The sequence below is a fragment of the Cherax quadricarinatus genome, chromosome 81, assembly GCF_038502225.1.
Source record: "Cherax quadricarinatus isolate ZL_2023a chromosome 81, ASM3850222v1, whole genome shotgun sequence".
Lineage (NCBI taxonomy): Eukaryota > Metazoa > Arthropoda > Malacostraca > Decapoda > Parastacidae > Cherax > Cherax quadricarinatus.
In genome coordinates, this window is record NC_091372.1 from 3027345 (window position 1) to 3043160 (window position 15816).

The following is a 15816-nucleotide window of genomic DNA, read 5'->3' on the forward strand; positions in this document are numbered from 1 at the left end:
AACATGATGTTCAGTGGTGATAAGTTGCAACTGCTTAGGTATGGAAAGAATGAAGAACTCAAAAGGAACACTGTATATATACAGAACTTAAGAGGACTGTCATATTGAAAGAAAGAAACATGTGAAAGTCTTGGGAATAATTATGTCAGCTGACCTTTCTTTCAAAGAGCACAATAAGACAAAGGTCACAACAGCCAGGAGGAGGATGGGGTGGATAATTAGAACTTTGAAAACAAGGTAAATAGTGCCAGTGATGAACTTTTCAAATCGCTAGTGCTTCATTTGGAATATCGCTCAGTATTAACAGCCCCATTCAGGGATGGAGAAATATCAGAGCTGAAACAAATGCAGTGATATTCGATATTCGAACTTAATCCGTTCCAGTAGGCTGTTCGAATAGTGAGTTGTATGAATATTTAATAAATTTTTCCCATAAATAATGTAAATTGGATTAATCTGTTCAAGACCCCCAAAAATTATCATTCATAAAACATCTTAAATTAAAATATTCCGTATTTAAACCTGTAGAAAAACAATAAATACATGAAAAAAAAAAATGAAAATTTTACTGCACTTTGCCTTTACTGAGGAATGGTGATGGCCTAAGAGGAAGGTGGAGAGATGTTGATGTTTGGAAAGGTTGTCACCTTCCACAAAAACATCAGGTAACTGCCGTCTGGTCTTTTTTCTTTTCAGTCTCTGTGCAGTAGCACTTGAAGATGATGGGGATTCACTAGTATATGAGTGTTTTCATTGCTAAAGAATCTGTCCAATGTTGTCTGCTTTTGACAACTTTCAAAAATTTTCTAAAGTGGTCAACAATTTAAGGCAAGCCCCTGCTTGCTTGCCTTAAATTCATCACTTTCAGCACTGTTTCCCTGAGTATCTCACCTAAGATCACTATATAACTGCTGTGCTTTTTCACAAATTATTGTTTTAGAAACACTGTCACCGGCCAGTTGTTTTTCATTAACCCTTTCAGTGTCGGTTCCGTTATATCACGGTTTTAAAGCCAGTATCAGTCCATTGAGTGGCCAGGTCCGACGTGCATGTTCCACTTTCCCACTTTGCAGTGAGTTTTTTTTTTTTCACTTTTATTGTTGTTCTCGCTGCTTTCGTTTTAGGCTTCTTGGGATCACTACTCTTTTTTGGGGGCCATGATTACTTATTTTCAATGAGAATATTTAAAAAATGCTACAGAATAACAATGAAATGTCAAAACGTTTCAGGAATGATGCTGAACAAATGAAAGCAGATGAGAGTGAGCGTGTAATGCTTTGTTTTCGCTGGACTTTCTCCAGATGGACCATTTTGTTTAGGTCAGATATCAGGGCAATGTCTAAATACCGAGTTAAAATTTTCTTGAAAAAGTTGGGTGAATATCAAGTTGTATGAATATAGGAGCATTCGAAAATTGAGGTTTCACTGTACAGAGATTGTTTACGGTCCACGGACTACCTAGATGGGAATTTCCCAAATTCCTTCTATCTTGCTCCAACTGAGCCCACAGAAGTCACCGAGATTATAAAGTCACTTAAAAATAACTCAGGGAATCTGTCTCATGTCCCACCATTATTGTACAAGAGAGTGGCCCATGTCCTCTCGCATATTATCTCATTACTTTTTAACAAGTCACTAGAAACTAGCACCTTCCTGAAATTACTCAAGACGGCAAGGGTTACACCAATACATAAAGGTGGTGACCCTACAGATTTAAACAACTATAGGCCAATATCAAACTTACCATTGCTATCCAAAATCTTTGAGAAACTCGTGCACAGGAGACTGTATTCATTTATAACGTCACAAAACATACTCAATCCCTGCCAATTTGGATTCAGGAAAAATAAAAGCACTAACGATGCAATCATAAAAATGCTAGATCTGCTTTACACAGCATTGGAAAATAAGGAATATCCACTAGGAATTTTTATTGACCTAAGAAAAGCTTTTGACACAGTAGACCACAGCATCCTACTCCACAAACTTGACCATTATGGTATAAGAGGCCATGCGCTTGCATATTTCAAATCTTACCTTACTAATAGGTATCAGTATGTCACCATTAAAGACACAGCATCAACAACACAGCCACTTGATACTGGAGTTCCGCAGGGAAGTGCCCTTGGTCCCCTGCTCTTCCTCATATACATCAATGATCTTCCAAACGTATCTCGACACCTGAACCCTATTCTCTTTGCTGACGACACGACTTATGTCATCTCTCACCCTAATCTTGCCACCCTCAACACCATTGTTAATGAGGAGCTGATCAAAATATCGACTTGGATGACAGCCAATAAACTTACGCTTAACGTTGACAAAACCTACTACATTATGTTTGGTAGCAGAGCAGGAGATGCGCAAATTAACATTAAGATCGACAACACTCTAATTGCCAGGCATAATGAGGGCAAATTCCTAGGCCTATACCTCGACAACAACCTGAACTTCAGCACCCATATCCAACACATAACCAAAAAAGTATCCAAAACGGTTGGGATCCTCTCCAAGATACGATACTACGTGCCGCAAACTGCCCTTCTCACACTATACCATTCACTTATATATCCATACCTCACCTATGCTATCTATGCTTGGGGTTCAACTGCAGCAACACACCTAAAGCCAATAATAACCCAACAAAAAGCCGAAGTAAGAATAATCACTAACTCCCATCCCTGGCAACACACCCCCCCACTCTTCATAGATCTAAACTTACTCCCTGTTCAGTACATCCACACTTACTACTGTGCAATCTACATCTACAGGACCTTAAATTCCAATATTAACCTTGACCTAAAACGCTTTCTTGATAGTTGTGACAGAACCCACAGGCACAACACCAGACACAAACATCTCTATGACATTCCCCGTGTCCGACTAAACCTTTACAAAAATTCAATGTACATGTATGTCAAAGGCCCTAAAATCTGGAACACCCTACCTGAAAATTCCAAAACTGCAGACACATTCATCACCTTCAAAACTACCATCAGAAAACATCTTATCTCCCTGATACACCCTGTCAACTAATAATACGAATACCACCTGGTGGTTCACACTTACACTCACTCACCCTTTTGACCATAAACAGAAATATCAATCTCAATCTCAAAATAATGAATCTTAACTAGTCATAAGTTGGCCTGTGATACTCCAATACTGAAACTATGTATAGTGCCAAAACAAAAACATTCACATTGCTAAACTCACAACTAGTATTTAGTCACTTAGCCATAATACCAACTTACCTCATAATTTTGTAATATTTTAAACTTAAGATTTAATATAAGTCTGCCCGAAATGCCTAGCCATGCTAGGTGTTCTAGTGGTACACTCTGTAGTTATTATTTTACTACATGTAAACCACACAATAACCAAATTCTGTAAACTCAGCATTGTAATCCTTATAGAGAATAAACTTTGAATTGAATTGAATTGAATAGAGCCAGTGAAGCATTTAAACTACTGGGAGCAGAAGAGAGAGAGAGAGAGAGAGAGATGCATGATAATATATACCTGGAAAGTACTCTAGGGCCTGGTTCCAAATCTGCACACTGCCATACTGGAGCAAGAGATATGGGAGGAAGTGCAAAATAAACCATGTATCAATATTCGTGGCCCCAGATTATTCAACATCTTACCAGAAGATATCAGAAACACTGCTGGAACAAGTGCAGAAATCTTCAAGAGGAAATTGGACAATTATCTTCACCAGGTGCCAGATCCACCAGGCTGTGATGGATATGTGGGGCAGCAGACCACCAACAGCAACAGCCTGGTTGACCAGGCAAGCACCAGACCAGCCTGGACTATGGCCGGGCTCCGGGAGTAGGAAGTCTCTCGAAGCTCATAAAAGGTAAAAGTATCCTGGAGGGAAGGTGCTAGGATGCCTTAGGTAGAGCTAGACTTAGAGGTTGACTAACAAAGAGAAAACCTCTTGAAACCTGTTACATGTATGTATTGTCACCAGTCATTGTAATACACTTCAACATGTATGTATTGTCACCAGTCATTGTAATACTCTTCAACATGTATGTATTGTCACCAGTCATTGTAATACTCTTCAACATGTATGTATTGTCATGACTCATTGTAATACTTCAACAAGTCTTGAAATTCAAATTTTTTTCATGAGGTGTGGTAGTGGCCCAGTCTTCTAGTTCAAGTATGTATATTGTCATCCGTCCAAACTCACAGGCCTCTGTTTACAAGGATTTTGATTATCCATTTTTTTTTTTAAGTTAACTAGCAAATATATTAATTAGTCAACATGTTTTTTTTGCCCTGGCTTTCCCATACCTTTGATGAGTTCCGAGAGTTTTTTTACTCCCAGAGCTCGGCCAAGTACTTTACTGGTATATGTATCATGTATCTCTCTCTCTCTCTCCTCCTCCTCTCCAGTGAGTACTTATTTTAAGACTTTTAAGCATTCCCAGTGATTAAAATGTTTTATTGGCTCAATGCAATATTGCTCAATGTTGATGCCCCATTCAGGACAGGAGAAATATTAGAGCTGAAATATTATTATTTTTTTATTATTATTATCACACTGGCCGATTCCCACCAAGGCAGGGTGGCCCGAAAAAGAAAAACTTTCACCATCATTCACTCCATCACTGTCTTGTAGTGTAGAGCACCCTTCTGGCAAGACAGTGATGGAGTGAATGATGGTGAAAGTTTTTCTTTTTCAGGCCACCCTGCCTTGGTGGGAATCGGCCAGTGTGATAATAATAATATTTCAGCTCTAATATTTCTCCCGTCCTGAATGGGGCATCAACATTGAGCAATATTGCAGTTATGGGAAAACAAGTGATTTGAAAAGTGTCACCATTGGCATTATTTTCCTTGTTTTGAAAGTTCTCATTTACCACCTCGTCATCATCCTGACTCTTGTGACCTTGGTCGTACTGTATTTTTTGAATGAGATCAGCTCGTATCTATTTTCAGTTTCTAGTTTCATGGGACTTCTGGGAATGTAAACATTCCCACTTCTCTAAATCTGTAAGGATGACAGTACCATTGTTATTTTTATTTTTGTGCAATCAGTAATAAGAGAAAGACAAATTTTGGGACATTTTTATGTATTCTTTGCAGATTGCACAAGTGCTGAAATGTGACCCTAAGGGAGGCTACATAAACAACAACTTCATAATCATTGGTCGTAACAAGCAGCTATGGTGGGCTACGCTCTTTGAAGAAAACTTTAATGATTACTACATAAACATGATAACATGTAAGTGTTTTGTTATCTTGATTGCTGCTCCTTCATGCTATCATCTCTTAGTCACAGATGTTTGCCATGAATCTTGAATTACTTGTACACTTATTCACTTTTAAAACTGTTTAAACTGAACTCTTTATTATTAATTTCTTGCTTAAATTTGGTGAAATATGTATGTTATATAGTACAATTTGAATTTTTTCATTCATTGAATATATTTTTCTTAATTATGTTAGTATAATTACAGTATTATATTAAATTTACAGTTGCTAAATTATGCTATGGCTCACATATTTACATATTCTTCATTCTGTTTAATTTGACAGTATGTAGGATGTTTAAATGGCTTTATAAGTTTAGTGTTTGTGTGTTCATTAACCTATCACTGTCCATCACGTACAACTGCGTCATTGATGCCAGGGTCCTTGACTTATTTCTGCATCATGAGTTCATCTCACTTAAATAAGCTGTGAGTGGTAAATTTTGGCCTAGATATGAGAGAATGGGTCCACACAGTGAGTGTGCACAGTATAAAAAACATTCTGCCCTACTTATTGCTTGATGGGAAAAGCTAAGCTCTGACCACGAGTTTCGTTAACAATAGCAATATTGAGGTGTTTTCTTGGATAGTTTTTAAGGTTTTTATTGGCTGTTTCTTGATATCATTTGATAGAATGGAAGACATACTACTAGAATAGAGATGACTTTGATTAGTTTCAGATTTGGAAGTAGCCTGAAATTGAGAATATTCAGTTTTTGCAGATATTCCAGAGGACAGGTAAGATCCTCCTTGAACTCCTAGTGTGTTTTATGGGTTTTTAATAGGTCTGATTCAATTATTGGGATACTGTATCCATGAACAATCTTTCCTGACTATATCTTATTTTTTTTTTTTCAACAAGTCGGCCGTCTCCCACCAAGGCAGGGTGAATAAGAATGCAAAATGCAAAGGAAATGTAATATAGGAGAGGCCTGGGAATGTGACTAATGAACAGAGGAAATGTTTTAGTGCCAGGAATGTCTACATTGGTATTTTTTTATTAGGGTAATTAGATTATGTATTGGTGGATAAAAGGTTGATGGGTAGGCTCCAGGATGTACATGTTTATAGAGGGGCAACTGATATATCGGATCATTATTTAGTTTTAGCTACAGTTAGAGTAAGAGGTAGATGGGAAAAGAGGAAGGTGGCAACAAGAAGTAAGAGGGAGGTGAAAGTGTATAAACTAAGGGAGGAGGAAGTTCGGGTGAGATATAAGCAACTATTGGCAGAAAGGTGGGCTAGTGCAAAGATGAGTAGTGGGGGGTTGAAGAGGGTTGGAATAGTTTTAAAAATGCAGTATTAGAATGTGGGCAAGAAGTTTGTGGTTATAGGAGGGTGGGGGCAGGAGGAAAGAGGAGTGATTGGTGGAATGATGAAGTAAAGGGTGTGATAAAAGAGAAAAAGGTAGCTTATGAGAGGTTTTTACAAAGCAGAAGTGTTATAAGAAGAGCAGAGTATATGGAGAGTAAAAGAAAGGTAAAGAGAGTGGTGAGAGAGTGCAAAAGGAGAGCAGATGAAAGAGTGGGAGAGGCACTGTCAAGAAATTTTAATGAAAATAAGAAAAAATTTTGGAGTGAGTTAAACAAGTTAAGAAAGCCTAGGGAAAGTATGGATTTGTCAGTTAAAAACAGAGTAGGGGAATTAGTAGATGGGGAAAGGGAGGTATTAGGTAGATGGCAAGAATATTTTGAGGAACTTTTAAATGTTGAGGAAGAAAGGGAGGCGGTAATTTCATGCACTGGCCAGGGAGGTATATCTTTTAGGAGTGAAGAAGAGCAGAATGTAAGTGTGGTGGAGGTACGTGAGGCATTACGTAGAATGAAAGGGGGTAAAGCAGCTGGAACTGATGGGATCATGACAGAAATGTTAAAAGCAGGGGGGGATATAGTGTTGGAGTGGTTGGTACTTTTGTTTAATAAATGTATGAAAGAGGGGAAGGTACCTAGGGATTGGCAGAGAGCATGTATAGTCCCTTTATATAAAGGGAAAGGGGACAAAAGAGATAGTAAAAATTATAGAGGAATAAGTTTACTGAGTATACCAGGAAAAGTATACTGTAGGGTTATAATTGAAAGAATTAGAGGTAAGACAGAATGTAGGATTGCAGATGAGCAGGGAGGCTTCAGAGTGGGTAGGGGATGTGTAGATCAAGTGTTTACATTGAAGCATATATGTGAACAGTATTTAGATAAAGGTAGGGAAGTTTTTATTGCATTTATGGATTTAGAAAAGGCATATGATAGAGTGGATAGAGGAGCAATGTGGCAGATGTTGCAAGTACATGGAATAGGTGGTAAGTTACTAAATGCTGTTAAGAGTTTTTATGAGGATAGTGAGGCTCAGGTTAGGGTGTGTAGAAGAGAGGGAAAATACTTCCCGGTAAAAGTCGGTCTTAGACAGGGATGTGTAATGTCACCATGGTTGTTTAATATATTTATAGATGGGGTTGTAAAAGAAGTAAATGCTAGGGTGTTCTGGAGAGGGGTGGGGTTAAATTATGGGGAATCAAATTCAAAATGGGAATTGACACAGTTACTTTTTGCTGATGATACTGTGCTTATGGGAGATTCTAAAGAGAAATTGCAAAGGTTAGTGGATGAGTTTGAGAACGTGTGTAAAGGTAGAAAGTTGAAAGTGAACATAGAAAAGAGGAAGGTGATGAGGGTATCAAATGATTTAGATAAAGAAAAATTGGATATCAAATTGGGGAGGAGGAGTATGGAAGAAGTGAATGTTTTCAAATACTTGGGAGTTGACGTGTCGGCGGATGGATTTATGAAGGATGAGGTTAATCATAGAATTGATGAGGGAAAAAAGGTGAGTGGTATGTTGAGGTATATGCGGAGTCAAAAAACGTTATCTATGGAGGCAAAGAAGGGAATGTATGAAAGTATAGTAGTACCAACACTCTTATATGGGTGCGAAGCTTGGGTGGTAAATGCAGCAGCGAGGAGACGGTTGGAGGCAGTGGAGATGTCCTGTCTAAGGGCAATGTGTGGTGTAAATATTATGCAGAAAATTCGGAGTGTGGAAATTAGGAGAAGGTGTGGAGTTAATAAAAGCATTAGTCAGAGGGCAGAAGAGGGGTTGTTGAGGTGGTTTGATCATTTAGAGAGAATGGATCAAAGTAGAATGACATGGAAAGCATATAAATCTAAAGGGGAAGGAAGGAGGGGTAGGGGTCGTCCTCGAAAGGGTTGGAAAGAGGGGGTAAAGGAGGTTTTGTGGGCGAGGGGCTTGGCCTTCCAGCAAGCATGCATGAGCATGTTAGATAGGAGTGAATGGAGACGAATGATACTTGGGACCTGACGATCTGTTGGAGTGTGAGCAGGGTAATATTTAGTGAAGGGATTCAGGGAAACCGGTTATTTTCATATAGTCAGACTTGAGTCCTGGAAATGGGAAGTACAGTGCCTGCACTTTAAAGGAGGGGTTTTGGGATATTGGCAGTTTGGAGGGATATGTTGTGTATCTTTATACGTATATGCTTCTAAACTGTTGTATTCTGAGCGCCTCTGCAAAAGCAGTGATAATGTGTGAGTGTGGTAAAAGTGTTGAATGATGATGAAAGTATTTTCTTTTTGGGGATTTTCTTTCTTTTTTGGGTCACCCTGCCTCGGTGGGAGACGGCCGACTTGTTGAAAAAAAAAAAAATTAAGATGGTTGAATGGGCAGTTTCTTGTGGCCATTCAATAGAACAGAAGGCATATTAGTGAAAAAGCAAAGAATTTGGTCAACTGGAACAATGGAATTGACTTAAAATATGACTCAAACGCTATGAAATCACCACTGCATAAATTGCACTGAGACTGCTAAGTTTGTGCCTGCATATTTCCATAAGTTTTCCATAAAATTTTATACCTTCGGTGTCATTACCTTTAAAAAAGATTCTCTACTATTTCAGAATTTTTTTTTTTTTTTTTTTAATTTTTGGACATTGAGAGCAAGTTCATTTTGGAGGTTTGGACAAGGAAAGGGTTAAGAGCAGGGTTGTGACACATCAGCTCCACAAGTAATTGGAACCTTACATCTCCTACAGTGCTCACATTTCATACCCAAGTCTCTGTGATTCGCACCAGATTCAAGAGTTTTTCTTTACAAAAATGCCACCATAACTCATGCAATTTTTTTTTTCAACAAACCAGCCGTATCCCACCAAGATAGGGTGACCTGAAAAAGAAGAAACGCTTTTACCCTCACTCACTGTATCACTGTCTTGCCAGAGGCATGCTAACATTACAGTTCAGATGACCTTCCATACTGCAACATCACCCCGCCTTCAGAATGCAGGCGCTGGACTTTCCACCTCTAGGACTCGAGTCCGGCTAACCAGTTTCCTTGAATCTCTTATAAAATTTACCTTGCTCACACTTCAATAGCACATCAAGTGCCGTTGGAATTGTAACGGTTGGTTTTTGCTAGTGAGACTGTACTTTTGGAAGAGTCTGAAGAGTAGCTGTAAAGGTTGGTAGATAAATTTGGGAGGATATGTATAAGTGGTTTGAACATTTAGAGAGGATGGAACAAAGCAGAATGACTTGGAGGGCATATATATCTGTAGTGGAAGGAAGGCGGGGTAGGGGATCATCCTAGGAAAAGTTGGAGGAAGGGAGTAAAGAAGGTTTTGTGTGCGAAGGGCTTGAACTTCCAGCAGCATGCATGAGCATGTTAGGAGCGAGTGGAGATGAACGGTTTTTATAAATTGACATGCTGTTGGAGTGTAAGCAAAGTAACATTTATGAAGGAATTCAGGGAAACCAGCAAGCCAGACTTGAGTCCTGGAGGTGGGAAGTAGTGTCTGCACTCTGAAGGAGGGGTGTGGATGTTGCAGTTTTTTAACTGTAGTGTAGGCATGCCTTTGGCAAGACAATGATGAGTGAATGATGATGAAAGTGTTTCTTTTTTTTTGGGTCGCCCTACCTTGGTGAGAAGTAGCCAGCATTAATAAAATATAAAAAAATGTAAGAGGAAATTAAAAGTGAACATATGTTGACAGCCTGTACTGTCTGCACTGACAGCCATGCTGTCTGCCAGCTGAGTTCATATTTCGCACCATGCTGGTGCTGCCACCTGTAGGCTTACCACTTCAGTATGCCCACCCCTGCATCTGCGTCACTCACTCAGCGGCCTAGACTCAGACAACAAGTCCTACTCCTCTCTCTCGTGGGCATGACCCTCCCGGGCCATGGGCACATAGCACACTGCCTGTGTACCCCAGATACCGCAAATAAAGTAAGCCTCCGAAGACGTTTATCATTGAACCCCGCTCTGCAAGAATTATCAATTAACTGGTAAACATTGGTGGAAGTGGTGGTCGCAGCAAGTGTGTTTGCCCGGGGAGAGGAAGGGAGGGATGAAGTCATCTTACCATACCCCCGGCTGGGATTGAACCCGCGGTCATAGAGTCTCAAAACTCCAGCCCGTCACGTTAGCCACTAGACCAGCTAGCCACAATAAGATTCATCCAACTAGGTATATTTCTACACCATAGGAAGGTTAGCACAGGCACCACTGTGACCACAAATGCAAGTTTGTTGACGGCAGTGAAGGGACTTGAGCTAGAGTTCGTCACGGCCACGCTAGCTGGAGATTCGTCTGTAAAAACTTGCATTTGTGGTCATAGTGGTGCCTGTGCTAACCTTCCTATGGTGTAGAAATATACCTAGTTGGATGAATCTTATTGTGGCTAGCTGGTCTAGTGGCTAACGCGATGGGCTGGAGTTTTGAGACTCTATGACCGCGGGTTCAATCCTGGCTGGGGGTATGGTTTGTTTGCAATCGTGTCATTATGATTTCTTGAGTCGAAGTCATCTTCACTTCATCACCCTACACAAGAAGCATCCATCTCTCAACGAGTTATCGTGATGTCGTGTCGTGTCTGTTGGCCCGGTGGTCTGGTGGCTAAAGCTCCCGCTTCACACACGGAGGGCCCGGGTTCGATTCCCGGCGGGTGGAAACATTTGACACGTTTCCTTACACCTGTTGTCCTGTTCACCTAGCAGCAAATAGGTACCTGGGTGTTAGTCGACTGGTGTGGGTCGCATCCTGGGGGACAAGATTAAGGACCCCAATGGAAATAAGTTAGACAGTCCTCGATGATGCACTGACTTTCTTGGGTTATCCTGGGTGGCTAACCCTCCGGGGTTAAAAATCCGAACGAAATCTTATCTTATCTTCAGCATCCAGACACAGGTACAAGCAGGATCTAGCCGAAATTTACCGAATTTATTCGAGAATTGTAAGTGGCATCTCTGGGACTCCACGCCACAGCATCCCATGCTGTTTCTCAAGACACGTGTTCAGCATCACTTGTATGCTCTGCTGTTGTTGTTCAGCTCAGCACAGCTATTTCAGCAAGTCAGAGGCGAGTTTGTGGTGATTTCTGCGTCCAGTTTCAGTGTTCTTCTCGTGTCTGTGGGTGGGAGAGGAGGAAGTGGCCGTTCCTTGCCTCGCCCACACTCGCCCTGTTGTATACTCACACCTCACAAGCCTACCACCACACTCCACCACTATGTACTCACTCCCTCTGCTGTGTTTTCTGCTGTTTTCCATGTGAATTCATTGCCAGAGCTGTGTATCAGAGTGCCCGAGGCCACTCGAAGCTACGTGGATCACCAAGCCATGTAGATCAGCAAGCCACGCGGAGTGTCGACAATGTCACGTGGATCAGCAAGCCACGTGAGTTACCAAGCCAGACGTCCTAGGCCACATGCTGCGGTCTGCTGCCCGCATCACATTGATGTCACTGACGATGCTGCCCGACTTCACGACGTCACCCACGATGCTGCCCGACTTCATGACATCACGATGTCTACCTGACATTACCTCGAGACGTCTGCTGACGTCACCTCGTGACGTCACGCCTGACATCACATGATGTCACATTGAGTGTTCTAGTAATTATTTCAGTATTGTCGAGAAGATTGAGAGAAGATACAGTATATGTCATGTGTTAATTCCTCTCAGTCAGTGTTCTCACATGTTTGTGTATAGCTTAGTGTCAATTTTTGCACAGAAAAGCATCATTTGTTAGTAAGCCCTGTAGTACCACATATGCAGTGCGGGTGTGTGCAGTTTTCCGTGTGTCCTGTGTGGTCTTGAGCCCAGCTGTGTGTTGACCACAGGTCTGCGACCAGACCCCTGTGTAGCACCTCGTGTTACTTGTCGCCCGGTGTGACCCGCGCATTTGACAGCTGATATTAGTCAGCCCGTGCGTCCGAGCCTCTTGTACAGGAAGCTCTTATGCCCGTTGCTCGTGATGCCCTGCAGAATCGTACCCGCTATGATTCCCATCGAGATTTGTTTCACTTCACCTCCAGACCGTCAGAGTGCAGTTATATGTAAAGAAACAAGTCTGGAGACTCTTAGACTAACCTCTGCTATAACTCCAACTGCCGAGAGAATGACACTCGTCAAGCCGCAGTTAAGCCCTGTCGGCAGGCGCTGTGTCAGCCTCGTGTCATAGCTTCAGTGAGCAGCCTGCACAAAGATGATGTCACTTTGACTGCTAGCCCACTCACTGCAGTACAGTGTATGATGTTACGACTCTCAGATGTTTCACCGAGTCGTCTCTGCCACGACTCACCCCATGCTCACTGGCAGTGACAGCCCAGCGACAGTACCAGTTGAGAAATGTCCTCCTGAGTTGCTTGCCAGAAGAAGCCCTGCCCAGTTGCCAAGTACTGACGACGCCTCACTCGAGGGCACCAGCAGGTCGTGCCCCACGTTGAGTGAAACCCTGCAGCAACTCATACGATGACTGTTTCACCGTTCCAGAGGAGACCGTACCCTGTTACATCACAGCTCAGCCGCAGCAATGTCTCCTGTGTTGCAGTATCTGTCCAGATGCAGGAAGGCATGCAGTGATGCCTATCAACACTCACTGCCTATGACCACAATGTTTAAAAGCACACCCCACCTGTTTTTTCTTCCCTCCCTGTAGGAAGTTTTTTTTTTTTCCATGTCCATGTATGTATATATATATATATGTTTTTTATTTTGTGTTCTGTGCCCTGTTCCTACGAGAGAGAGACCAAGTTTTTTATAGCCAGTCGTGGTCGGGTCAACCATGTTGTAGGTGGCCGAGCAAATGTAGACAGCCTGTACTGTCTGCACAGACAGCCATGCTGTCTGCCAGCTGAGTTCATATTTCGTGCCATGCTGGTGCTGCCACCTATAGGCTTAACACTTCAGTATGCCCACCCCTGCATCTGCCTCACTCATTCAGCAGCCTAGACTCAGACAACAGGTCCTACTCCTCTCTCTCGTGAGCATGGCCCTCCCGGGCCATGGGCACATAACACACTGCCTGTGTACCCCAGATACCGCAAATAAAGTAAGAAGCCTCCAAAGAGACTGGCAATGAACTGGGAATATAACAGCAAGAAAAAAAATTGACTGGGCAACACAAGAAAAAAACTGCACTGGCTGAGGATACGTAGACGTTGAGTACCTTGTAGACACGTTGATGAGTCATGAACTGCTGTAGATGGCGTGGGGGCTGAACTGGGCTGGCTTAGGGGCTAAGCCAATGGGTCCCCACGTGGTTAAGCCGGGTAGAACTTCTTGGAGGAAACTGGGAGGAACACAACACACACGGACGGCAAGATGGACGCAGGAGCATAGCAGGGAAGGTAGTAGGAGGAGGTGGGTGTGTACTGGTGTAGTCTAGGGTATCAAACCCCAGAACTGCCTCGTGGTCACGCGTGGAGCCAAGCGAAGCAAACCCACTAAAAGAGTAAGGTGATGAGGATAACAAAAAATTTAGGTAGGAAAAGATTAAATATCAGATTGGAGGGAAGGTGTATGGGGGAAGTGAATGTATTCAGATATTTAGGAGTGGATGTATCAGCAGATGGGTCTATGAAAGACGAGGTGAATCATAGAATTGATGAGGGGAAAAAAGGGGGTGGTGTGTTGAGGCATATGTGGAGAAAAAGAATGTTATCCATTGAAACAAAAAGGGAAATGAATGAGAGTATAGTTATACCAACACTCTTATATTGGTGTAAAGCATAGGTGGTGAATGTTGCAACAAGACGAAGGCTGGAGGCAGTGGAGATATCATGTCTGAGGTCAATGTGTGGTATGAATATTATGCAGAGAATTCATAGTTTTGAGATTAGAAGGAGGTGCAGAGTTACTAAAAGTATTATCCAGAGGGCTGAGGAAGGGTTGTTGAGATGGTTTGGACATTTAGAGAGGATGAAACAAAATATAAATGTGGAAGGTGTATAAATCTGTAGTGGAGGGATGGATGGGATAAATGTCATCTTAGGAAAGATTGGAGGGAACGGTATGAACATCCAGCAAGTGTGTGCGTGTGTGTGTGTGTGTGTGTGTGTGTGTGTGTGTGTGTGTGTGTGTGTGTGTGTGTGTGTGTGTGTGTGTGTGTGTGTGTGTGTGTGTGTGTTAGTAGTGAGTCCAGGTAAGTGGCTTTTATGGATTGACGTGTTGTTGGTGTGGTGCATCAGGTAATACATAATTGTTAATCTTCTGTCGTGTTTTGTTTTATATTCTAATCCGTATTTTTTCATTATCTCTCTTCATCATCATTTACTATCTGTAATTCTTAATTTGACATTTTCAGTGACTATTCATATTTGCCAATATCAGCTGTAGTTCTTGAAATATCTAGGAGAGAACTCAGTGTAGAGAGTGGGGGATTTGAACCCATGGCAAGTTGGTCCCAAAATTAGCAGCCACTACATTATCCACCATATCAAGGTGGTCTAGTGAGGCCTGGCTTACCATGGATTTGAACCCCATTCTGTCCACTCAGTTGTTTACAATCATGTTATTATGATTCTGAGAGTTACTCACAATTGGGAGAGAAAGTAGTGGAAGAGGATTTCTTACTTTACTTCAAGTATAAAATTGTAATAAAATCCTTAGGGAAAGAGGTTGATCCCAAGAGCTGGAGCTCATTCCTTGCAAACACAAAATAGGCAAAACACTTTACACACTTGCCTAACCAAATTAACCTTCAATTTATCTCTTATTCTCCCTTAATTTTTTATTACAGCCAGCAAGAATAGTCAGCGGTATCATCCATTAGTTGTGTCACCAAGAGGCCGCTGTGTAAGTGGAGGGGAAGCATCATACTCCAGACTAGAGAACACAGGAACCACAAGTGGAGTGAGCACACCCAGCACTGTGCAGCCACCCTCATCCATACCTGTTAGTGGTAATGCTATATCCTCAGCTATAGCCATTTCTTCTCCTGTGACTGTACCTTCAACACCAACCAGCCTGTCAAGTGTTGTGGGTCCACTCTGGCCTTACGAGACTTCCGATGTGTTGTTCATTCCTCGTCAGAAGCTCCTCTTAGCAACGCTACATGGCCTGGAGGTGTGAAACTTGTACCTTTGTTACCCTTCAAACATTTTAAAGAACCAAGCTTTAATGAGACATGTGGATACAGGGAGACTGTGACTTATGAACACCTGAGTAACGACAATTTGCATTTACAAACTAGGTTCAAAAGACACAATATTTAGAAAATAATTGTGTTATGAATACCAGTTAGTTGTGACAAATATATGTA

General features: G+C 41.7%; 1 protein-coding gene across 1 annotated transcript in view; it reads left to right on the forward strand.

Annotated features, from left to right (window-relative positions):
• LOC128699781 (KICSTOR complex protein SZT2) overlaps window positions 1–15816 on the forward strand; it is an 807931-nt gene that overhangs the window by 696340 nt on the left and 95775 nt on the right. Inside the window, 2 exon segments of the mRNA XM_070102247.1 lie at window positions 5101–5239; window positions 15295–15620. Of these exon segments, the coding sequence (XP_069958348.1) occupies window positions 5101–5239; window positions 15295–15620 (465 nt within the window).